The 26,625-nt window shown below is 48.9% G+C and overlaps 1 protein-coding gene across 2 annotated transcripts in view; it reads right to left on the bottom strand.

Moving 5' to 3' along the window:
- JARID2 (jumonji and AT-rich interaction domain containing 2) overlaps positions 1 to 25,923 on the bottom strand; it is a 259,499-nt gene extending 233,576 nt beyond the window's left edge. The window contains exon 1 of one of the 2 annotated variants that reach the window (XM_034985710.1): positions 25,236 to 25,923. In XM_034985710.1, the coding sequence (XP_034841601.1) occupies positions 25,236 to 25,280 (45 nt within the window). In that variant the 5' untranslated portion in view covers positions 25,281 to 25,923. The remainder of the gene's footprint in view (positions 1 to 25,235) is intronic. The other variant, XM_034985716.1, reaches the window with a different exon arrangement.
- Positions 25,924 to 26,625: the final 702 nt, after the last annotated feature.

The raw sequence follows: 26,625 nt of genomic DNA, 5'->3' as shown, positions 1-26,625 counted from the left end.
TGGTGGGGACGACTGTAGAAGGACTTTATAAATGCACATCCCATTTATGAATCTTTAATCATTTGGCTATTCGCCGTGTTTACAGAAAACCCACTATGTGTATTCAGTATTGTTAGCAAATGAAAAATATTTTTAAAAATAGTCTCAAGGTGGCAGGGCACATGAGTGTGGGGGAGCCCAGGACAGGCAGTCGCTCTTAATCTGAGGAAGCTGCAGTGTTGCCAGGCAGAAGGAATTTCCCCCACACGCCAGAAAATGAAGTGAGTAAAATATGAAGACCCGCAAAAATCTGGTAGGCACCACTTCTGAATCTCCCAGTTTCCTTCTCCATAAATAGCCACTTACCGGGTTTTATTTTGTAATGTGGACAATATATAATCTCTTAACATCGTACCTTTTAATCTGAGAGGACAACCTATTAAGATCCTGCTTTCAACACTAGGGACAATGTGTTTTTAAAAATTTCTTGGGGGCTTGGGGGGAGGGGCCTTGGGAGGGGGAATTAGGTTTATAAATTCAGTGACAGTATGGCAGTAATAATAAATAAAATTGTAGCAATAAAAATAAAATGTACAGGGCGCCTGGGTGGCTCAGTTGGTTAAGCAACTGCCTTCGGCTCAGGTCATGATCCTGGAGTCCCGGGATCGAGTCCCGCATCGGCCTCCCTGCTCGGCGGGGAGCCTGCTTCTCCCTCTGACCCTCCCCCCTCTCATGTGCTCTTTGTCTCTCTCATTCTCTCTGTCTCAGATAAATGAATAAAATCTTTTAAAAAATAAATAAATAAATAAATAAAATGTACAGGAAGTTGGCAGACATTCCAAATTAAATGACATGAATGCTATACTTAGGACCCCCATTTTCCCAATCATCTGTGTCTCAGTTTCCCTGAGGGAGTTAGGAGATTAAGTAAATGACCAGAGTCAGAATTGAAACCCAGGGCTCTGGCTGCGTGACCTCCAGGCACCAGGATTCAAACCTCACCTGGGAGGAGGGAAGGGGAGCCCAACCCTGGGCCCCTCTTCCCAGCCTTGTTTCCTCAACTACAAGCTGGGGAAAGCGGCTACTTCCACTAGAATAGGTAAAATACTGTACGTTTATGTAGGTATGCATTCCCTTGATGGTAGCTATTATCCAATAGAGAACTTTTCTTCTTTTAAATGACATAAAAGCTTTCAAGATGAGTTCTGGAGAGGGGCGCCTGGGTGGCTCAGTCATTAAGCATCTGCCTTGGGCTCAGGTCATGATCCCAGGGTCCTGGGATCGAGCCCCGCATCGGGCTCCCTGCTCAGCGGGAAGCCTGCTTCTCGCTCTCCCACTCCCCCCGCTTGTGTTCCCTCTCTCCCTTGCTCTCTCTTTCTCTCGAATAAATAAATAAAATCTTTAAAAAAAAAGATGAGTTCTGGATAGAAACCAGCAAAACAGCAAGGGCTCCACACAGAAATCCCTGAGACTGCTCTGTGTTTACCAAATGAGACATGACAGAGTTTTGGGAAATGCGTAACACTATACAGACAGCGCATTATAACTAGTTGTCTGCAAGGAAACAACACCAGGCTTCCTTCCAGAAAAAAAACTGAAGAATGGTCCTCAGAAAGCAGAGCATATAGGACACGGGGCCAAAAAATGGCTTTTTTCAAGCAATGTTTATTAGGGTTTACAATCCCACCAGTGCTTTTAAACAGCTTTCAACTCAGGGAGAATGACCAACATGGTCTTCCATTCCTGCTGGTTTAGAAAGCGGGATCCCCTAAAATGATAGTTTTCAAACTTTTTTTGGTAGCGGAGATCTTAGGAGAACTCCCCAATGAGTAAGAAGCTGCTATGACTGGAACAGAGCAGAGCTGAGCTAGGAGAAGGGAGAACCACCGCACAAACTCCCCAAGGCTACTCCTAACCCCTTGCTGTGAGAGGCAGGACCATCTCCTGAGAGCCTGTCAGAAAGGCAGACCTGCTGAATGAGAAGCTCCCTTTTAACAAGACCCTTGTGTGATGAGGCTTGGGAGGATTTCAGGCCAGTGGGAACTCATCTGGTCTCAATCCTGAATGTCCTTCCCAGGTCCTTCCACACCACCAGAGTAAAAATACGTCATTGGACAAATCATACCAAGTAGATAATATATATTTGTGGAAATAAAACTGAATAAAGTTAAGGGAAGTTGAGCTGCAAATGTCTAGAAGACAAAAATTACGGCATTCCAGAGGGAAACTGTTCCAATCATAGCCTCTGACTTTGCAATGAAGGAGACTTAACTGTACATAGGGTCCCACGGCTTTTTGAAGGTAGAGCAAAAACCTAACCCAGTCACCTAGAGCCCAGTCACCAGAGAGCTGAGGGTCTGGGACTCGAAACCATTAAGCTTCTTAAAAATCTCAATTCCATACCTATGAGATGAGACTGTCAGACTACCTCCAACAAATGGTTAGGGTCAAATACACAAATACCCAGGAATGATCCTAAGTAAACCACTCTGTCTGAAGAAAAGAAGTGCTAGGTCCTATAGAAGCAATAAGGAAAGGCCATGTTCCCTACATAAAAACTGTGTGTAAAAACACAAACGACACACACACAATTTCCACGTAACTCCTCAGGAAAGCAATTTCAAAGCTGAGATGAAGCTGAACCACCTCCTGGCAAAACTCAATTTAAGGCCATGTCACCAAATATTAAATTTACCTATCTTCTCGATCTGTGAGAAAAATTCTAAGCGTCCTTCCTGGGGACAGTCCAAGTCTGGCTAGACCGAAATTTGCTTCTGGATCCTGACTGGGCTGTGGTCTACATCGTCAGTGAGAGCACTTCAGATGGCCATAAATGCTGCCTGAATAATAACAGAGAGTGTTCTCCAAGAGAGCAAATGTAGTGGTTTGTGAACATGTGTAAAACGATCTCCAAGACCAAGGAACCAGCCCATCACCCAAAATGCTCAGATGGACCTCAAAGTATACGAAAAGATGAAAAGGCCAATGTTAGGGGCGCCTGGCTGGCTCAGTGGGTGGAGCACGCGACTCTTTGATCCCCAGGTCGTGCGTTCAAGCCCCACGTCAGGCACAGGGCTTACTTTAAAAATACTAATTAAAAAAATCGTTTTGATAAAAATTTTTAAAAAATAACAAAAACCCAATGTTAGAAGACAGTTGTTGTCAAGTCAGAAACGTCACGTTTTATTGAAGACGTGTCACAGCCCAGTGGCTTGGTCAGGGACTTGGGCGGGGGGGACGGGCAGAGAACTGGGTATGGGGCTTGCAGACTGGGATGGGAGGAGACAGAAAGCTATTCTAGGCTTTTCTTCCTCCTCTTCCTCCTCCTCCTCCAAGGAGGCAACCACCTAACAAAGCGGCAATCATTTGCAGGCCACCTCGAGGTGACGGCTGGGTATGGCACAAGTGTTCCCCGAGCACCAACCAGACAGCCTTCCCTGGGAACAGCCCGCTGGGAACAGCCGCTGGGAACAGCCTCCCTGGCATTTTCCACCTTGCCTGCCCCTGGCGCGCGCCTGACTTTAAGAGATTTAACAAAGAGTTATAGCCCCCAACTTCCTGGAGTTTTAATTAAACTTGGCTTGCACTTCTGAACAACCCTCAAGTTTTTATTTTGTTTGGTGGCCCCACTAATGCTTTTAAATGAGAGATGCTGTGAAGAGGAGGAGGGGATTCTCTGCAGCTGCGTGTGAGCATTCTGCCAAGAGAGACACAGGAAGGAGGCTCCCGTGTTAAAAATTGCCAACCAGGAGATTTACGAAACAGCAGGGGGAGAATGGATGCAGGGGAGGAAGACTTGTGCATGTGAAAGATTCTGCCAAAAGCTCCCTTTTTTGTTGTTGTTGTGAAGTCCCGGGGCCTCTGGAGGCCGGTCATGCTTCAGCGACCCTAGCTCCCTCCCATTTTACCCCCATTCTAAAGCCACCGTCCTCTCGGATATAAGGCAGAACCGCGTCTTAGCAGCTCCTTTCTCTCACCCCCAGCTCCCCAGGCCTTCCCCCACCCCCCCACCCCCAAAACAACAGTCCATTCTGCCACAACCGGATAATGGAAAGCAGCTTAACCGGGGGGGGGGGGGGGGGGGGGGGTGCAATCGTTGCCCTCGGAACTAGATCAAGTCCCGGACTAAAGCCACACTCCTAAGAAGGAAATGACAATCGTCTGGGCAAATGAACTTTTTAGTTGAGTTTCTATCCTGTTAGGAGCAGCAAGATAACCCCTGTCAACACTAAGAGCTCAAAGATGAGCTTCTCGGTTGTGTCGTGAGCGCGCTTAACATCGGAAAATCTAGCTCTGCCCTTAGGGGGAAGCTAATTCGGGTCAAAGAGGCCGTCTGCTTGGGTTCAGAGGTTTGGCTTTAAATTTCTGCATCAAGCGATGGGTATCCGGGCCTTCCACAGCAAGAACAAAGTGGAGGCCCGCCACCTCTTACCACGATTTCCAGGGAGCGGATGGGCAGTTAGGAGCAAAGGTTTCACTCCCGTCCTCCACGGAGTGGGGAGCGGTCCATGCTTCATGCACGCCCACTGCGGCCAGAGAGTACCAACGACTCATCTCCCCTCCGAACTCATGGGTGAAGACCTTAGAGGTTCTGACCCAGCAGCGTCCTGGGAGTGTACGTCAATGTGCATTCCAGGGACCCAACTTGCCTTGTGCTGAACCCTCAGACGAATGGCCCCCAAGTAACACAACACCACCCTCGGGAATGTAGGTAAAATACAGAGCCCTCTGAGGATCAGCATGCACACTGCCCAGTAACCCCCCCAGCCCATCGAGAAGAACATACAGTGACAAAGAGCTGTCAGGTGATCACCAGTAGGCCCTCTCTGAAGTCCTCTGTGATGAAACCAAGGTGGAATCCTGTTCCTCCATCACACCCGACCCCCAAGGCAGAAGAGCCAATGAACCATCCTCCCGCAGTTCCAACAGCATGGGCTGAAACGGGTCAACCGGAAATACGAGCACCAGGCACAGTCCATTCCCAGGGCATGCTGAGACTGACATTTCACTGGGAACCCCGACGCTAAGCCCGGCGTTCTGCGGGGACTATTTCACCCCTGCAGGGAGCAACGGAGCACAGCCGGTTAGGATTTGAGCGCTCCTGTCCCGGCTACTGGCATCCCCAGACCTTTCGCTTCCCTCGAGCCCATCTCTGAGCCCCAGCTGTGCGGGAAAAGTTAAGGCTCTCAGCCCTACGTTGGGTGCTAGCGGCCTGCTAGCCTGAGATTTTTTATTTTTTTGGATGGGCGGAGGACGCTGAGGTCAGGAGAATGACACTCCAGGAAGCTCAGGCTCTCTGCGGACACATTTTTTAATGTGCCGAGCGGTGAGCTCACCCTCTCTCTCACAGTTGGCCACGCAGCAGGCTGCACAGTCCAAGCCCTGTGGGAGCCACACGGGTGTGCACGTGGAAGGGGACCCTGCCACGTGGGGGGCGCACACACTAAAACACCTACCCTCTCACTCAGGGAGGCACGTGCACCCCGTTTTACAGTGGAGAACACGGAGGCTGGCTTGAAGCTGAGGCCCGGTGATTTTCTGGGGGCGCTCAGCTAGTAAGTGGCGGGGAGGGTATTCAGGGGCCCACCAACACCCTGACTTAGAGCAGTGACTTTTCTAGGAGGTCCCTCGGGGTCACGAGATGACGACATTCATTTGAATTAATAAACACGAACACACACACACAACACACACCATCACGTGGATAGATATTCAACAAAACTGCTAAAAACCCGAAGAAGAATGCCATACTTTCAAAACAAACTAGAACAAGAACACGCTGTTGCCTCAGGAGGACTGCCCTAAAAGCAGAAGGGGCTCTGATCAAAGGTTCCCTAAGCTGGAAACACACACACACACACACACACACAAGCGCCCCAGCCAGGAGAGAAACGGGCGGGGCCCGTAATGGTTCCCCGCAAGTGCGGCCAAGCACTCCTAGGCGGAGAACAATGACCCTCACACTGCTGCTTCCTTATGAGGCCCTGCAAACGAGCCTCTCCCCCGCGCCCCCCCCCGGGGGAGGGGATGCCGAGCTCACTGCGGGCCACTTTCCTTTTCACCGCTACCGTTCTGGGGTGTGCGTGCGTGTGCGTGTGCGTGTGCGTGGTGACCAGCCAGAGGGCGTTAAGACAGTTAAAAATCTGAACTCGTATTTGTATTTGCTCTCCGTTTAAGTTCACTGTTAAGGAAGAGTTAAATTATACTTGTCCACCCTCGCCCCCCAAAAGAGCTCTTTCAAAGGGGAGGCCATACAAGGAGCCCCCCCAAACTCTGCTTAATCAGCACATACACCACAGGGGAATTCATCAGACCCACGTGTCCTCTTGCACTCCAGAGGATTCGTAGGGCAAAACGTGGAGACCTAAAGGAATTAAGAAGAGCCCATGTGACGGCGCGCTGAGGTCTAAAGCTGAGCAGTACTGACCTTTAATTTGGAGAACCAGAGCCTCGTGCCATCCTTTTTATGAATATGTGAGAGCACTTTGGGACATTTCCAGCTGGGAGGAAGGAAGCACCATTATTCATCACCGTTGGCTGAAGAGACCTGACAGGCTCTGCTTTTAAAACCTATATAGGCTGGCCGCCACCGCCGCCCTCCAGCCTCCACGAAGCAGGACTTTTGGAAAGACCCATGAGCTGAGAAGGGGGCTAGAAATAAATCAGGGGAAGCTGGGTCAATGCCACATTAGCCTGTGAAAGATCACGTATGCATGTTTAGTTCCCAAACACACGCTTGCCTGACCCAAAAGGGACTGAACATGCAGCCAAGGCTACACCAGGTCCCTGTGGAAAGGGGGTGGCATCCACTGAGGGACCCTGAGGAACACCCCCTAGTTGGCTGGACAGGGACCTGTCCAGTGGGACTTTCTGCAGCCAAGAAGTAGCCTTAACTTCTCTTTCTATGGGGAGAAAGGAGGGCAATCCCCGAAGCATTATCACTTGGCAAAATAAATCCCACAGAGCAGAATCTAGAAGGTTACTGCAGATATCTGAAGTCCCAGCTGCCAACCCCATACCTATCTGGGGCACACCTATCTGGGGCACACCTATCTGGGGCTGGGAGGCTGACGAAGCCTTTAAAATTCAATTACAATCACTCTAAATAAGGTACTAAAAACAAATGAATGCAAACCTAAGCTTGGGGTGGGGGGGATCTCGAGGGTCAAGAAATTCAGTGTCCCCCACCTTGTCCAAAAGAAGGTCAGTCCCACAGCACAGACTGGAGCCGTGGCGGTTCAAGACAAGGGCTGGGCTGGATCCGGCCAACATGACAAGGACAACCAACTGGTCCTGTTCCTTAGCCTTGTGCTTCTAAAGGGCAGTCGACGTGCCAACTATTTTAAAGCTCCAACACACTAATTCTGTAAACAATAATGGCGCGGCCTGCACGCTGCAACACTGGAATGGATTCCTCAACTTGGCCTCATCACTTATGCAGCTGATGAAACAAACACTGACAGCCTTTTTGCATTTGTAAAGGCCCCACGGCAGCTGTGGTGATCCCACCACAGAGCAATGAATTAAGCCTGAAACCCAGCTGGGTCTGAACAGAAGCCCTTTCTGCACAATACAGCAAGACTATCATTGTTAACCTAGGCATTATCGGGAAATGTTCTGCATTACATTAGAGGGCAGTTCTAACTCAATCCTTAAAATTAGCTCTAATAAGCAATTTTAGGAGGAGGGATGTGGCACTTGCTTTTGAAATGGCACAAGGATGTGGATAGGTTATAGGTACACCACGCAAAGGCAGCTGGGCAGAACAGGACACAGATTTCCAGTTAAACAATGCCAAGATCATAAAAGTAGCTCCTTCTTAGATATTCATACACACACACACACACACACACTCGCTCGCTCACGCCTACCTTCTAAACTGAGGTCGGTATCTAACCTTGCCAATTCTTGGTTGTTTGGCCACTACAGAGAAAAATGCCAAATGTAGCCGTCTGTTGGGGCTCCCCATTGGGTAAGCCAAAACAATGACCTGGACAGAGAGCTGTACCAGAAAAACCAGTGTGAAAAAACATGATTAACATCATGAGTCAGAAATGTTTCTGACTCCAAACTTAAGCACCATGTAATAAATAAGATTCCAAATGCTAACAGACACACTGGTCTTTGGCTTCCAATTTTCACCAGGACCCTCGAGGTAACACACAGACATCCATACTCCTCGGGACAGTGAGGACATGCACTCTACCCTGCACCTCCCGAAAGCCTTTGGAACACCCTTGGGCCACGTGACTTTTGCAGACCCCCCCCCCAATCATTCCACCTCTCTTCTCTTGCCTCACAATTTCTCTGAATGCTTAAAAAGAAGCAAAACGTTCCTGACTCAAAGAAGAGACCACGATCATCTCAATAATTTCACACCAACTTGGGAAAAATAAATCTGGTATAAATCAAAAACATCAAAAGAAAACATGGCACCATCCCTCTTCCTTAAAACGACTCCCATTTCTTAAAGGAGTTCATTATGAAGAGCCTCGGAAGCACTTTTCTGTTTAGGCAAAGCAGGCCTGGAAGGACCAAGAAAATCGGGGAGAATTTCTAGGTAGACAGTGGTTCTATGCCCCAAGGTGTTTTGCCGAAAAAACGTTAACGTAACCACGAGAAAGTCAAAACTGAAGGTAAGGCAGGGCAACAGTTCTTCTAGTCCTTCTTCATGCCCCCAGAGAGGAGCCAGGGTCTTTATTCTACCCCTCCCAAAACTCTATGTGGATCTGAAAGACCCACCACTACAGCCAAAAACACCTGAGCACCCACAAAAAGCAAAATTCAAAGTCCCACCATTTTTTTTCACGCCTAAATGGAGCATACACATGGTTCTAGCTTAAACTTCTGTGAACACTGTTCAGTTTGCAAAAGGGCAGAGAAGTAGGGCCACTCTTGGCCCCCCTACAAACACAGGGAGGCGTGGCAGGCAGGCGGAGAGGAAAAGGAGAACCCCCAGTCCCCAAAGGCAAGGCCAGAGCCCCAGAGGGGGAGAACCCAGCATAGCACTCAGCTGAACAGAACAAACAGTGGCTCAGGGACACAAGCTGAGAGAAATCGCTTAGCAGGTTAACTCAAGAGGAGTAAATAAATCTAGTCATGAGTGGGTTTGATGTGCCAGGTTTCCTAACTGGAGATACTCCAAGAGAAATGCAAATATCACCCCCCCCACACACACACACACAAACACCTGTACACAAATGTGCATAGCAGCATTATTCACAAGAGCCAAAAGGAGGAAAACAACCTGAATGTCCATCAGCTGATGGATGGATGAACAAAATGCGGTATGCCCATAAGATGAAATACTATCTGGTCATAAAAAGGAGCTGTGTACTGGTCCATGCTAACAACATGCGTGAACCTTGAAAATGTTATGCTAAGTGAAAGAAACCAGTCACAAAAAGCCACATAGTGTAGGATTCCATGTATATACAAAATGTCCAGAGAGACAGAAAGTGGATTCGTGGCTGCCAGAAACCACAGACATTGGGATGAAATGTGGGGTGACTGTCAAAGGGTATGGAGTTTCCTTTGGGGGGGTGACAAAAACGTTCTAAAACTGATCATGGTGATGCTTGCACAACTCTGAACATACTAAAAAAACCACTGAATTGTTAAGGGGGGGGAAATCACATTCACATCCAAAATCACTCAGGGAAAAGGCTGAGATGCTTAAAATGCCTTCCGTCTTGAACTACCACTGAAACGCCAAAAGAAAAATAGTTGAGGGCGCCTGGGTGGCTCAGTTGGTTAAGCGACTGCCTTCGGCTCAGGTCATGATCCTGGAGTCCCTGGATAGAGTCCCGCATCAGGCTCCCTGCTCGGCAGGGAGTCTGCTTCTCCCTCTGACCCTCCCCCCCTCATGCTCTCTGTCTCTCATTCTCTGTCTCAAATAAATAAATAAAATCTTTAAAAAAAAAAAAAAGAAAGAAAAATAGTTGAACTGCCAAACGAACTGGAATAAGTTGGAGATGTAGGAGAGTTTTAAAAAAAGAAAGGCTAAAATGGGCTGGCACTTTTGCGAAAGATACAGCAGCAAAGGACAACAATGTGTGCCAAGAATATGTATCTATAAAACACCGTAGTTAAACTTCAAAGTGCAACGAGGGGGAACTTCCATCTCCCCAAAAAATAAAACCTGCAACTTTAGGCTTCCTATTCCCCGCCCCCACGCCCCCCACCCCCGGAGCTATGCTGTGGACTTTAATTAAGAGCATGGGAGTCTACCATTTAAATGCATTTACTCAATGCCAGGGCCTATTCAGACAAACCCTTTCAATGACTTTTAAAGCCATCTTTGGATTTGTAAGTTGGATAGGAAGCAGAGAGGAGGGGAGTCCAGAAGTAAATTAGATATTACTTATCAGCTTTAGCAATCTTTCCACACCGGCAAGGGAGGATTATCTGCTGTTGATGGGAGGGGGAAAAAGCAACCATGAACCACCATCCAAGGCTTTCCCTGGCTCGTATATCATGTCTGTCCCAAGGAACAAGCACTCATACCTGGGGGCAAGGTGGTTCTGTTCTTTACCGAGATGACGGCAGTGTACAATGAGAGTAAAAGGACTCCTCTGACAACAGGTACGACTGAGGTCTTCATTTGTATTAAACAACTGTAAGCAAGTAATGTTGGGCCAGCTTTTGCAAGTCAAAGATAATGGCCTTCCTTGGTAAACTGACTGTGCTTTATAATCATCATTATTTATACTCCCAAGAGGCTTTGCCTACCACTCCAATAAATTCTGGAAAGAAGTAACATGACAACTTCAGCAAGTCTCGTGGAAGAAGGAAAGCGAGAAAAAGCGGGTTGGGGAGAAATACGTGCTCACATTTGGCCAGGTCAGCGCTGAGGCAGGGATCACATCACTGAATGCGAGCACGGAGCAGAATTCGGAGAAAAGAAGACCGCTTCTGAGCTTCAGATATGCCCCAAAGTCAGATCTGCACTCCCTGCCTCCCAGGGCTTTCTAGCTTACCAGGGCCAGAAGAGAACCCGTTTTAATAGCATCATTAGAGTTCTGATTTATCACAAGGACAAAAACAAAAGAGTATGTTTCTCATCTAGACAAGAACGTGGTTGTAACATGAAGCTTTGCAAGTCCGTATCTGCAGCAAGAGTTTCTGCAGGACTAATTGATGGTGTTTAGACGGAGCTGGGGGGGGGGGGGGGGGCGGAGGGAACGGGCCAGTGAATTGAAACAAGTATTCCCCAACCTCTTCAACCAGGAGATTTGGCCCGTGGCTCAGATATGCCCAGAGCTCAGACTCTGGAACAATCAGGCAGGCCAAATGTGTTCCTTATTTAAAGGAGGTTTCCTTTCACTCTGTCAGCCACCTTTCAGATTCCAGCTAAGTTTAAACCACAATGGTTTGGAATCCTAGCAGTAGTTTTGATGATCACGATACAGAATGGGTATTTGAAAACATTTTTAAAGACACAGGATGCTGAATCATGCACGAACATATCCCAATCGCTACTCCCCCCCCAAAGAAGTTTATTATTAAATCCAGAACCCTCCGTGGCCCCCTGCACTGTGGAAAAAAGTGATAAACCATCCTGGCATTCAAACAGAAACCTGATCTCTGCCACTCAAGGATGTTACCAGTGCTGGGGATTACTTTCATGCATCTTTAAAATTCTTGCAGATTAAGAGTTCTGTCAGGGTGTCAATACCAATATTACTTAACAAAACTCGCCTTTAATTAAAAGTTTTAGCTCCAGTTTCCAAAGCTAAAGCAAAAAGCTACTCGGCCCTAACACCGCTGGGTGGAGAAGGACAAGGACCCGCTGCCGGTGTTTTCATGTGGCTGTCACTTTTCCCAGTCAGAAAGTCAACTTTTGTCAGATCAAAGCAAAAATTACTTGCTCCCAGGAGGACTGCTCATTGTGGCCTTAAATCCTTTTTGGAATGAGGGTGCGGTATCTATAAGTCAATACATAAAATAAACATGCCTCAAAAAAGAGCAACCAACGAGGAGTCCAAGTAAAAAGGCTACAGGGCTGGTAGAACTGAATGTTAAAACCAGGCTAAACTCATCAGGCTCAAGAAGACGGTTTCCTTGGCCCCCACACCAAGCCCCTCCAACCCCGTTCCTAAATAAACGCACAGGAATGGCTCTATGGAGGGCCCCACCCAACATTTCAGGTTTTCCACACTGTTAAGAAACCAAGTCCAGGGGCTCCTGAGTGGCTCAGTCGTTAAGGGTCTGCCTTCGGCTCAGGTCATGGTCCCGGGATCCTGGGATCGAGCCCCGCATCGGGCTCCCTACTCAGCGGGAAGCCTGCTTCTCCCTCTCCCACTCCCCGCTTGTGTTCCCTCTCTCGCTGTCCCTCTCTCTGTCAAATAAATAAATAAAATCTTAAAAAAAAAAGAAAGAAAGAAACCAAGTCCACTGTTCATTTGGCTTCAAAGACAGCTGGCCTTTGCCACTCAGAATCGTCCATATGAAAAGGAGTCACGTGGCAAGTGTCAGGGACCAAGTTTTGTGGTGTGGTGGCCGACACAGCTCCAGCAAGGCAACGCGACCAAAGCCCTTCGAGGCATGTGAAAACCATGTGCTACCAATTTAACTGGGACTCCAGGCCATGGCTCCTTATGCAATGCCTTCCATTCCTGTTGGCTCTTTCATCCTCCAACATCAAGACATTATTACGAGCTGAAAATAGAACACACGGAGCTTTCATGCTCTGGGCGGCCCGCGAATGGAAAAGGGGGCAATTTGGGTAAAACCAATAAACGTTCAAGTTCTACCACATCTCTAAAGGGACATCTTGACTACAGAATTAAAAAGGAAGGAAAAGGGGTTTATCCAAAACTACTCTTTTAAAACACCAAAAAGTAATGCTTCTTTCTTAGCAGCACTGTGATTCCACCTCGACCTCATATGCCAGGGTGGAGGGGTGGGGAATCCAGCATCTGAACAAAGCGTGTCCAGTGTAGAGAGCAGGCTGCATTTTTCCCCTTAAGTTAGGAAGAAAAAGCAAGTCTTGGCGAGAAGGAAAGTGCTGAGCACCTGCACGATTTTCATTTTTTTTTTTTAATTTACTTGAGAGAGAGAAAGAGAGCACACACTGGGGGGAGGGGGGGCAGAGGGAGAGAGAGAGAATCCAAAGCAGACTCCCTGCTCAGTGCAGAGCCCCACACGGGGCTGGATCCCAGGACCCTGAGATCACGACCTGAGCCAAAACCAAGCGTCAAACACTTAACGGACTGAGCCACCCAGGCGCCCTTTATTTTCATTTCTACCCTCTTTTTCTTCAGACGACAGAACATGCTATAATCAGCAAAGAAGATAACCCAGAAACACTATGTTCCCTCTTCAACCTTGGGCCAAAGAATGTCAGCCAAGAAGACCTGTGGGGTTAGAAGAATAATACAATCTAGATACCAGTTTATAAAGCACTTCCCATGGTGCTTCCCACTGCCTCCTCCAAAATGTCCTTGAGATTAAAGGTGTAATTCTCCCCATTTTATAGATGAAGAAACAGAGACTCAGGTCAAATCACCTATCCAAGGCTACCTGCTCTTTTCCCAGTATTCTGCAGCCCTGCGGTCAACTAAACTATAAATTTTCTGAGAACAAGGACGATAACCTTTTTCTTAACACCTAACCTGGTGCCAGAGCATGGCAAGCAACCAGAATATATCAGCTGTATGTAACTGAATGGTCTGCCAAGCCAGGGCCCAATGGGGCCTTTGTAACCATGCAAAGCCCACCTCACAAACAAGGCTGAAATTACACGTGAAAACAATTAAGATTCCAGGTCATCTTAACACATGTCAAGCCTCACAAGAAAGCATTTCATAAGCAGGAAATATGTAATTGTACCAGTACACATACTCTGTTCACCCTTCACGACCACAGTCGTTCTAATACCGCAATGTGTTCTTAGAGCAATTTTGTTTTACAAAGTGATTTCACCTATCTTATCTCGTTCGGTTGGAAAGCCCTGAGAGAGGACAAGGAAAGAAAATAGAAACTTAAGGCGCCTGGGTGGCTCAGTTGGTTAAGCGACTGCCTTCGGCTCAGGTCATGATCCTGGAGTCCCGGGATCGAGTCCCGCATCGGGCTCCCTGCTCGGCAGGGAGCCTGCTTCTGCCTCTGACCCTCCCCCCTCTCATGTGCTCTCTCTCTCTCATTCTCTCTGTCTCAAATAAATAAATTTTAAAAATCTTAAAAAAAAAAAAAGAAAGAAAATAGAAACTTAAATATAACCCAATGGACATCTTGACTACTCGTTACAAGGGCCTGTATTGGTTTTTAAAAGCCAACAAACCAACAAACCTGCCGGCCTCTTATGCACTGCTCATGGGACTGTCAATGAGTACAGCCTATCTCTGAGAAAACAGTGGGGTACCAGGGCTCTCACTGTAAACAGCAGGCACTTCTGGGGCGCCCTGGTGGCTCAGTGGGTTCAGCGCCCGACTCTTGATGGCAGCTCAGGTTTTGATCTGAGTCGTGAGTTCAAGCCCTGCACTGGGCTCCACGCTGGGCGTGCAGCCTACTAAAACAAAAAACAGAAAGCCAAAACCAAAACATGGGCACTTCTGAGCCAGTAATTCCACTTTGAGGAATCTGGGAGTTAAGTGAAAAGATACAGATAAAGGCCTACTGGGCACATCATTTTGCACAACAGGCCCCAAACTGAAAAGGCCATCAAGAACAGGCAGGTAGAGTAAACTGCGGTAGCGATCAACCAAGTGCCCTGCAGCCATTTAAAAATAACGCTGCAGTGTTGTATTCTGATCATCGAGATAAGATATAAATGCAAAAAGCACGTAACAGAACATCAACCAGGAGCATGCACCCACACACGTCAAACTGTGTGTGTGTGTGTGTATTTATGTATCTCCCCACAAGTGCAGGAATGCCCAGTATGCGATTGCAATGGTTCGTATCATTTGCAGTCCTCCGAACGGAAGGGTTTCCTATGAAGCAAAAAAGTCATCTTCAAAACGGGACTGGTCCTACCGGCAGTGGAGGTATGGGGCTTACCTGTGGATTTTGTTTTCCCATGGAAACGACTCAGTGACTGCAGTTACCATGGATAACTGAGAATCCCCCTGGAAGGAGGCAGGATTCAGAAAACCGTGTCTCAAGAACAGTAGCGACAGAAAGCCTGCTGCTGTATCTGGGCCTGGATTTCATGCCCCTGCTGTGTCACTGACGAAATGTGCGATCTCAGGCAAGTCGTTCAACGGCCCAGACACCTCTGTTTTCTCAGCTAAGAGATTTCTGCTAGCTACGTTCATCTTTCTCCCCTAGAGCCATACCAATTCCCTCCCACAACTAGACACTATCTGACATACTCCAAAAGCTTCACCTCAACCATTATTTCCTCAGCTGCGTACTGACGTTAAATTCAGCCCCTCCTCTGGGCAGGTTAATAGGATCAGAGACAGGCAACCACGGATTCCAGTGCCCAGAGGTAGGTTTAAGGAGTCAGGGCGACAGAAAGAAGGGGCTTAGCCCTGCCTGACTAGAGGACAGGGGTGGCAGGCTGTCCCGCAAGGCCTCAGAAGGGCCGGGTGGGCTCCTTCGGGCAACCCACTCGAGGAACCAGGACGTGCAAAGGCCAAGGGGCTGAGTGAGCTCTGCTAAACTGAAACAGGTGCCAGGATAGGCCCAGGGTAGAGCAAAAAGGGCTTCTCGTGATGTGCTGAGGACACACTTGGTTTAGATTTATCCTGAAAGCCACAGGGAGCCAATGAAGGATTATGATCGGATTTTCAATTTCAAGGATTATTGCTCCAAGATCCGGTTTAAACACCTTGGGCGGAACATCTTTGTGCAGAGATTCGGGGCCACTCTCATCTCAACTGTCAAAGCTGCCTCTGGTTCACCACCCTGACGGGCTTGGAAGTCAAGTGCCAGATGATACAGAGAGCTTCAACAAACAGAGGGAGTGGGGCTGGGAAGAGAGGACATCAAAACGGACTTCTTCTAAAGCTACTCATTTGGTTTAAGAAGCAAAGTAGAGAACTCATTTGACTCATTTATTTCTGAGTCAGCTAGGAAGGCTGCTGGCAGGCCCGATGTCTCCAGGTTGGTGATTTCCAACTGAGTAATGATACCCTGACCATTTGTGCGGGCGTATGCAATTTACAAAATGCTTTCACATCAAAAATCTCACTGGCTCTCCCAGTAACCAGCCCGGGAGATGCATGGAACCAGTTTTCCAGATGAGGAAGCAGCTCCGCGAGGTTCCGTGGCCTGCCCACAGGTCACGCGGCCCGTGTAACGCAGGACCCAACCTTGAACTCAGCTCTCATTTCCGATCCTATCCACTACCACAGACGTGCCCTATATATTCACGACGAGCCTGTGAATGAAATCTGGGGAATATGTTACTGAAGCCCACGTACTAGCGGAAAGGCACATACGCAAAGCACAAAACACTCCGGGTTTTAATCATGTCTATACCTGACGGCTGCCTCACAGAATGAGCACCCATTCAGTAGCCCTCTTTCTGCAAACCTATGGAAGGAATAAATGCAAGAAACACATGCTCAAGTCCTAATCGCTGCTCATTTCCTCCTGGCACCTGTTTCGGCCCCCAGAGCCACCAAACATTTTAACAGCTGGTAGAAATGAGAACCAAGAGATAACCATTGCAGATCAAGCCCTAACCAAAATTGTGCTTAGGAAATAATAGGGCAAGAACCTCCCGGATTTTTAAAAAAGAGCAATAAAACAGGGCACCAAAAGGTCTCCCACACTCTCCTGGAGCACTCATTCACAACAAACCAGAGGGTCTCCTGATGGAAAACAGACCCACACACACAACCCTCTCGCTGCCCGCCCCCCCCAATAAGAGTGCTGGGAAAAAACTCCTGCTTCTACTGGACAAAACAGGTGTATGAGGGAAGAGCTGCATTGGTAGGATGAAGGGGCAAAAACTGGCTATTCTGTTAACCTTCTAGGATTCCTGGTAACTAAACACTGCTGGTGATGACATTTCAATGCACACTGGCCTTCCTCTTCATGGGTGGTGGAGCTTGACAGACTTACAAAATTAGAACTTAAAATCCAATTTAGGCCTCTCAAGCAGCACCAGCCCTCAAAAACAGCTCTCCAGAACTTCAACCAGTAGGGTTCCCCTTTCTAACCTCCTCATACATCCTATGACTATGTGAGTAATTATGTATAACGTTCCCATTACTCATGCTGCTTCATTAACATATCTGGGCAGCCTTTGTTTTACCGCATGGCCCCGACCCTGGTGAGGACTGAGGGCAAATGATTTCCCCAGTGCCCCACAGTCCCCTAAGCAGCAAAGTCAGGGGCGACAATACAAGAGCAGCAAAAAAAAAAAAAAAAAAAAAAAAAGATTATCCAGCCGATCTGTCACAGCCCCTGCAACGAGAAAGCAGGTTCTCCTTCCTTGGAAGCCTGGAGAGCTAATGCGCCCAGCAGGGCCTCAGGTACCACCGAGGGGGGGGGGGGGGGACACTTACAAAAACACAGAGCACAAACCAGCCAGTCCCAAGGGGTCCTGGGATCTCGGCTCTTTTTCCAATGAGAAGTCAAGGAGACAGCCAGCTGGGGATAAGGGGGTAGCTCCACCAACTGGTGTTTAAAAAAACAACAAACACAAACATGCACTTGAGACGGACGCACTCCTTCTGTTCCAGGAGGCTGACAGACTGCCTTAACTTCCCCAACCTTCTTAAGCAAAAAAACCTCTCCGGAGCCTGCCCAGAGCCCCGGTTATGGCCTTTTCTCCCCCTTTTCGGGGCTACAGTGATCATCTTACTTCTAAAGACAACGAAAAACTGGGGAAAAGATATGTAGCCTTTAACTCTCTGGCCAGTGTCTCTCTGCCTTGGTTTTCTCTTCTGTAAAATGGACTCGACAGCCTCTTTTTTTCTGGTGTGAATGCACTATGGAAACCAATGTGGGCGGTGATTTCCGAACTGACTGGGCCTTCTCTTCAGGATGCTTTCAGGAGGAGTGGGTGTTGTGTGGCCCATCTACGGGGTTTTTCTACAATCCAAGCTCTTCTGGCACATTTCTTCAAACTTCAAAGAGAACCCCAGGAGAGATGGGCAGCGTTCTCACAAGATGAGCAAAATCTGTTGCAAAAACAGTGTGGAAGTGGAAAGAAACCCAGACACACACCCGAGAGGCCCAGGATGTGTCGTCCCAGCTGCTTGCTCGGGTGGGACCTAGCCCTCACCGGTGGGACAGGATCTACGTCCCTACAACACAGAACCTTTCTGATCCCAGACGTCCTCAGAGAACTAGAGTCACAAGCCACGTGCAAGCAGAGGCAGGAACAGCAAGTCCCAGAAGCAGGCAGGTTTCCCTGACCAGGAGCCAAGGGGTATCCAGCTCTCCCTGCCACTTCCTACAAGGTTCAGCTCCGCTTTTAGTGACTGTATCCTGAATCGGCAATGAATGAAAACTCCCTTATTAAAAAGTGTGAGGCTGGGGCACCTGGGTGTCTGCCTTCGCCTCAGGTCACAATCCCAGCGTCCTGGGATCGAGCCCCGCAGTGGGCTCCCTGTTCAGCGGGGAGCCTGCTTCTCCCTCTGCCTCTGCCCTCCCCCTCCCTCTTACAGGCACTGCGTTCTAATAAATTCTTTTTAAAAATTTTTTAAAATAAATAAAAGGCGTGAGGCTGGCAGAAGGTATAGTGTTAACCAAAGTCCCAAGAAAATTAAAAGGGTAAGAAAAACCTCACTCAGATGGTCTACAAAAAAGCAGACAAATTAACAGCAATACCAAAGTCATCAGAGCTCCCACCTCCTGGAACGAAGGAAGCCTGTGATCATGAGGCAGGCAGGGAAAAGGCTTTAGGGGCACAAAAGGAACCAGAAAAAGGGAGACTGGAGGCCAGCTGGAGAAGTACCTGAGACCTGGGGGGGGCCAGGAAGGGGAGGCAGGTATCAGAGGTTACCTCCTAGAGATGGAAAGAAACAAAAGAGAAATTGATTCAAACTAAGAAACTGAGATTCAATTGGTCTCCTTTCCATTAACAGGTAGGTTTAAGGATTTGAAAGGGAACGAACCGTCAGCAGTATCTAAGTGAGACCCAATAATTAAGGTTGGTGGATTACAAAATACAAGCTTCTGAACTCCATATAAATTAGGTGTAAAATCACAAATCTTTCTGTCCCCTGCCATCCAGTGACTGATACAACTGTGTTTTTAATTCTACAAGTAATTCAAGTTAGCTCGGCAGGACCACTGTAAGTCACCTTGTGCACCTGGCATGAACTAGATGGGGAGTCTGCTCTAATACCTGGGGATTAGGGCTAAATACAATGGAAGCGTTCTAATCAGAGGAGATAGGGGCCAGAAGCTGGTTAGCTCCTATAAAGTCTGTCAGGCGGGAAACCTTAAAATCCATGAAGATTTTGACATTCTAACTTAAACACCTAAATGTACTTTTAGTAACAGATTTGTTGAGAATTCTTCAGTGTTCCACGCTATGCTTTTTTTGGTGTGTTTGTTGGGAAGGAAGTTTGGGCATAAATGAAGTTTGGTTCTTAAAAGGGAATCTCTTGCCAAACAATGCATGTACACAATCCTTAAAATTTACCCCGAGTTTTTTAAATGGCGGGGCCTACGTCTAATTTAATGGCCTGATTTTTTTTTTTTTTTTTTTTTGGTAATTCAACTTTTATCAAGTGTTCCCAAAACAGTCAACTTAAGTTTTCATAGAAACCAACTCTCAAAAAAAAAAAAAAGAAACCAACTCTCTTTCCACACTTGTCCAAAGGTTTACACAGTATTTAACTGTAATTGCAATAATAAGTCTAACTGGAATAACCAGATTTGGAAACAAACAACTGACATTTGGCAAGCCTTCTATGGGTGGGAGCCGAAGGGGACAGAGGGACACACACCCCAGGGCTACTCACTGGCCAGGAGCACCGTGCTAGGGTCTGACAGCCAGGATATTCTGCAGCTAACAGAGCAAGCAGGTTGGATACGTAATTAGGTGGTTAGGACAATGGTTATGTAATCCTGGGGGAGACGTAGAGATGGACCACTAACAGGATTAGAACAATGCAACAGGGGTGCCTGGCTGGCTCTGTCCCTGGAACACATGACTCTCGGACCTCCAGGTTGTGAGTTCGAGTCCCACCTTGGGTGTAGAGAGTACTTAAAAATAAATTATTGGGGCACCTAGGTGGCGCAGTGGGTTGAACTAAACGTCTGACTCTTGGTTTCAGTTCAGGTCATGATCTCAGCATCGTGAGCTCTGCATTCAGCGGGGACTCTGCTTGAGATTCTCCCTCCCTCTCCCTGTGGCCCCCCCCCACATGCTCGCTCGCTCACAAAATCTTTAAAACATAAAATAAAACAAATTCTTTTTAAAAAGGAACAATGCAACTAAAGGTCCAAAAACGAAATTTCTTAACGCTGCAAAACTTTTTAACCGTTTTAGATAAAAATATCAGGAACCTGGGTCCTAAGAACATCATGATCAAGGGCAAACCTTAAAAATATTCCGGTTTGGCCTTTACCAAGGGTTTTAATGTACTAGGCTTCACATGACTTGTCTGTGTTATCTTTGAAAGGAGAAAAATAGTTCCCATTTTGAACATAACAAATACCACTTATATACTCCAACAAAAGATTTTCTCTTTCTGAAGAGAAGTTTAAACAACCTTTGGAGCAAGGTATATATTAACACCAGAGTTATTTCCAAGGCACTTGGAAGTGAGTCAATAGCCCCCAGCTCAGCAACAGGAAGTGGTGTGACCTACTATGAGAAAAGACACGCCATTACACCATCTGAATACCAATTAATTCCAGGTGGCTATGTGGGCAGATGACTATGGAAGACACACAAGTCAGCTACTTGTCTACAATGAAGTGATAATCACGCAGATAACAGTTAAGTCGGACTATTTGGGGACACAACTTCTTTTTCCTTTTAAATTTATATGACACACTTTGGACTCTTTATATAGTCTTCCTCCCATAATCTCTGCATATAGTAAGCGCCACTCAAATGTCCCTGCCATATACATTTACGCAACAAAGAGTAAAGTTTTCCGCTACTAGACAGAGGCAGAAAGAAAGCCATGTAAACAGCTAAGGAAAGAAAAAACATAGCAATTAAATGACATGTACAAGGTTTGTTTGTTTTTTTCCCTCAGAACTGTGAAATAACCCAAGGGTATTAAGGGGGGGGCGGGGAAGGATCTCGTAAATCCTACCACTGTATTTTGGTGTACTTCTCCTTTTTTCTTTATAATTTTATGTAATTGTAATTATAGTAAATCCTGCTTTTGAACCTTGTAATGTGAACTTCTCCCAGTTTTGTTTAATCATACTGCAACTTTTACATCAGAAAATTAGATACTTAAAACTTGACAGCCTAGTGGTACAAATTCTGCCTGAGCTGTCCTAGAAATCAAACTGGTCATTTGTTTTTGTGCTCAGCACATGACTCGGAGCTTCGTGTAGCAGAGGTTTTTTTTTTAAATTTGAAACTCCTACCTGCTATAAAGCCTCAAAGATCAAATGGTGTTGAAGCCTGGGTATCACCCTCGTTATTCTCCCTAGAAATAACCCATCCAGTGGAGTGATGGAAATGGCAGAAAACATCCATGGAGCAGAGACATGTAACTGTTTTTATTGTCCAAGTGGATTGGGACTTTGAAAGCAAATGTTTTCAGGGATTCAAGGTATTGTGGTGGGAGTCGTGCCCAGCACAATTAGGACGAGATTACAGTTTATGAGTTTCTCAAGGATACCATTTAATACGAAATATAACCATCATTTCTCCCAAAGCCTGCCATGGACAGTCCCACCCCACAAACTCTGCTTCGCGGAGGCAACAAACTGAATGGCAACGCGGCAGGCATCCGAGGCTTGAGACCAATTGTAGGAAACGTGCTGCCTTCCACCAGCTCGAGGAGTAACACCCCCTGACACAGAGAGCAGCAGACTCTGTTTTACATCTTTCCCGCACAGGATCCTTCTACATAAAAGTGAGGGGCAAGGGGCGCCTGGGTGGCTCAGTTGATTAAGCGACTGCCTTCAGCTCAGGTCATGATCCTGGAGTCCCGGGATCGAGTCCCGCATCGGGCTCCCTGCTCAGCGAGGAGCCTGCTTCTCCCTCTGACCCTCCCCCTTCTCATGTACTCTCTCTCTCTCTCTCATTCTCGCTCTCTCAAATAAATAAATCTTTAAAAAAAAAAAAGTGAGGGGCAAAAGCAGGTGTTACCTCTTCCATTTTACAGAAAACTGAACAGACTCAGACTGCGAGCCTCCTGTTCTACCGTCCGGAAGTACTAAGCGCAGAGTACCTTGAGACTTAGTTGTCCCGTGCTCTTCCAAGAACACGTATCAGTGACGAGTCTTCCCTGGTCCGCCCCCCCCCCCCGCCCCAAAAGATAAAGCACAGAGCTGGCACAGCGAAGGAGGAGCGCCACCCCCTCCCCCGGTATTACAGGGCTCCCAGAAAGAGCAACAGTTGCTGCTGAGCAGCATCACCCAGGAAGGCATCCCGTCACAGCCCCCAAAGGCACCCCAGACACGACTTCAAGCGACGAGGTGGCCAAATCCACAACACAGTCCTGCTACAAAGCAAAGCGTTCCCTGAATAAAGTTGCCTTGCTTTCTGAAAAGCGTTGCTGAGCGATCACAGCGACCACCGCAGTAATGCCACACCGTCAGCCGACCTGGAAACAGAAGGGGCGAAACACATTTCTGCAGAGGAGGCGTCTCCTCCCGGTTCCCCACCCCCTAAATGGAACCGGAGCTAGGTCGGCAGCCCTCGTCGGGGACCAAAGGCTCCCAAGCGCTCACCTGCAGGGAAGCGCAGCGTTTCGGGGCGGAAGGCGGAGGCCGATCGCATCCTCCTCCTCCTCTTCCTCCTCCCACGCCGCGGCCCCGCTCCGCCGCGGCCCCCGCCTCCGCTCGCTCGCTCCCTCCTCCCCCCGGCCGCCCCGCCGCCTGGAACCTCCCGCCCGACTTTTGACGTCACGGAGGAGGAGGAGAAGGTTCCACCCGGGCCCGTCCCTTTGTGACGTCACAATGACAACAGAACGCGGCCGGGAGCGTCCGGGAACCCGGAGCGGGGGAGCGGGGGGGCAGAGGGAGGAGGGGGGCAGGCCGGCGCGAGCCTGGGGGGAGAACCGGGGGGCGGGGAGGGGGCGCGCTGACGTCTCGCCGGCTTAACCTGTTGCTCTCGAGACGGCACTGGAGCCGGCGGGCAGGGCCGCGGGGAGCCGGCCGGGCCGCCGCCGCCATGCTCGGCCGTGCGCGCGGCGGGGGGCGCCCGCTGCAGCTGTGCGCCGCGCCGCCCCCACCCCGGCACGCCCCCGCCCCCCCCCCCGCCCCCCGCACCGCCCCCCCCCCTCCCCTCCCTTCCCCCGGGCCCAGAAGGCCGCGCCGCCCCCGCGCCCCACCCACCCGCCCGCCCGCCCGCCAGCCTGCGGGCCGGCCAGAGCCGAGCCCCGAGCCGGAGCCGGAGCCGCAGCCCGAGCAGCCCGAGCAGCCCGAGCAGCCCGAGCAGCCCGGAGCCCGGCGCCGGAGCCGGCAGCCCGCCCCCTACAGGCCGCGCGCGCGCGCGCGCGCCCGCCCGGCCCCGACCCAGCCCGCCGCGACCCCCGCGCGCCCTCCCCTCGGCTGCCGGCTCGAGCACGTCGGGAGCACGGGCTCCGCTCCGCTCCCCCGGCGTCAACTCGTGCTCTGCCTCCCGCGGCCGCCGCCAGCCACGGGGCTTGCGGCCGGACGCCCCGACTCGACACAATCCCCTGACCGCCAGCAACAAAAAAATCCCACCCCACCCCAATCTCCAACTTAGCGAGGTCTGGGATGGGGGCCGGGGGGAGGGGTGGGGGCGGCGGAGGCGGTTCTTGTCCAAGTTCTACCCCATTTGCTTTGTGGCTTCACCCGGATCGGACGTGCCCCGGGAAGGCGTCCACGCTCCAAGGCAAGGTTGTCTCCATGCAGTTTCTACAGCCCGAGTTTAAACTAGTCCTTTGCATTCTACCCAGCCCTCTGCAATGCGGATGTATTTTAATTCTTAAATTCTTTAGGGAACAGCTTTTTTAAGTTGAGCTTGATTATTTAACCTTGCATTTCTTTCATAGTTGAAGTTTACGTGCCTAGATTAGAATCAGCCCTCTGGAAGAGGCATTCGGCTTTTTCATTAAACGTATTTTTCTTTACAAAAACCAGTGCCCCGAAGGTCATCTCCCATTACACACATCACATTGCTCAAAAAGGGAAAATATTAACACCAATTTGTCGACTCGAGTTAAATAAAACTTTCTTATAACGTTGCATTATTCCTAGTGTATGTTCATTTGGGCTTTTAAAAAAAAAATTGGGTTCTCTGATTTAAAGCATGCAGCTAATCACCGATCACTCGAGTGCATATTTGGTTAATCCTCCGTTCCCCTCTACCCTCCCCCCCCCCAAACTTAAAAAAAAAAAAAAAAGCCATACACAAAACAAAAACACTCCCCATGCCAATCAAAACGTAGCTGTACTATGCACAAAACAAATTTAACTATTCCAAGCCATTTAAATCTCTGAATAATCACCCAATTTCAGAAGCCCACTTAACAGGGAGAATTTATTTGTAGTCACTTACACATGTATTCACGTACCTACTTAAAAACATTAGCTATATTGTATGTGTTTTCCCCCTAAAACTGGAAACCATGAATTTTTAAACAAAACCAGTTCCATTATTAAAGTCAATCCCAACAAATGCATTCGCTGTAACATGATTCCCAACTGATTTACGTTGCGAACCAAATAAGCCAAAACGACCACATACATTAAATTTGATATGCCAGTGCAGGGAACAAGATCGCCATAATCGGACCCTCGATTGCAACTTAAAGGGCTTCCAACACACACGGGTTACACGATTCTCCAAATAACATTAATAATAATAACACAAGCTCATTTGCATGCAAAGTGCAATATGGGGCCAAATCCGCCCGAGAATGCAGTTTAGTTACATTACCGCAGCCCCCACCCGCCCCCCAAGCTCCACCAAAATCCCTAGCCTTTCATCTAAAACTAGATTATGGTTGTGTCATTCGAGGTCAATTTATTCACTTGAGGTATCGCTACACCAATCTGTTTTTTCATCCAAACTAGGCAGACACGACTTTGCCTGAAAAGCCCTCTTTCAGAAAAGAAAGAAACAGCCTTATCGGACGCTGTGTTTAAAACCCTTCAGCTGCAGAATTATCTATAAACTTGACATTCACAGCCATTGCTTAAAACTGCAAGTCAAAGGATGTGTTGTTAAGAGCACTTACGTATTTCTTCTGAATGATATTCCTCTTGGGTCTTTCCTTGCTCATTCTGAGATCCAAATGCTGATTGCAAAAGGGGACAATTGCTTCATGAATTTAAAGCCGTCAGAAATTTGCAAAAAAATATCCTGGTGGTTTTTATTGTTGTTGGTGGTGGTTGATCTTGTAATCCGACTTTTCTTCCTCTTCCCCCAAAGCCCGATTCGCCTTGAAATAAATCCGAAATTGGGAAGGAGAAAAAAAAAAAAAAAGAGCCAAAGACGAACGAAGCAAACAACAACAACAAAAAATTCACTTTAGTAAAACACTCATAATGGAAAATTTCCCCCGAAACACACACACACACAAAAAAAACCGACGCCCTTCACTCCCCCCCTTTTTCCTCCAAAAACTACATCAGCGAAACGTGAAGGTCCTTAGTGTCTGATCTGTAGTTACATCTTGGAAAAGAAAAGGGAAAGATAAATAAAAAATGTTGGAAGTCACGTTTGTGCTGCAGCAGCAGCGCGAGCAGAAGAGTCAACTCCAGCGGCGGCGGCGGCGGCGGCAGCACCACAGCGAGGGCTCGCCGAGTCTCTTTTTTCCAAGCCCCCTAACCAATGAGAGAGAGGCTATCCAGCCCAACTTTAAATGGACTCTGCTTTTATACAAGTTAGGGCTCCTCGGGTAATTCCCCGACGGACGCTAGCCGAAAACTCCCACAGCTGAGCCGCCAGGCGCCCGCCTACTCCGGCGCCGACCGATCCCGGCCCAGTCCGGAGGACCCGCGCAGCCCCGTCGACTAGACACCCGAGAAGCTTCGACGAACCCTTCCCGGGCAAACCCTCAGGCATCGCTCCCACGCCGAGCCTAGGAGTGGAATTGAGAGAGGCTCCCTAGCCCAATGCATGGCACGCTCGGTCGCTCCACCTCACCCCCTTTCCCCAGCTTGCCGCTCACCCCACAGCCGCCACACGCCAGCCCCCGCCACTGCCCTCGCGTCTACCTGCAGCCGGGCTGCTGGATACCAGTGCCCCAAGACGCCCGGCCCCGGGGAGAGCCGCCTATTCCCGGGGCACCTTAGAATGGTCCCCTTGATCTTCTGGAAGTTGTAGTCCCCCGACTACAAAATGGCTATGGCCACGGGAGCTGGGAACTACAATTCCCAGCCTGCCCCGCAAAGTCTGTCACTCAACTCCCCTCCCTCCTCCTCGCCCCCTCCCCCTCACCGGCCCTGCCAACAAACGCTTGGATGTGTCCCGCGTGTGACACTGCTAGAGGCTGGCTCGGGATTGGTCCGCAGAGCGTGTGGTCCGCGAGCGAGGAACTCCCCACGCCGGCCCGCCCCCGCCCCCGGGCCCCGGCCCCCGGCCCCCGGCGGCGCCCCGCCCCCACCCGCGGCGCGAACCGCCTG

Source organism: Mirounga leonina, unplaced genomic scaffold (genome assembly GCF_011800145.1).
Source record: "Mirounga leonina isolate KUSES-001 unplaced genomic scaffold, KU_Mleo_1.0 Mir_366, whole genome shotgun sequence".
Lineage (NCBI taxonomy): Eukaryota > Metazoa > Chordata > Mammalia > Carnivora > Phocidae > Mirounga > Mirounga leonina.
This window is presented reverse-complemented; position numbering and strand designations above follow the sequence as displayed.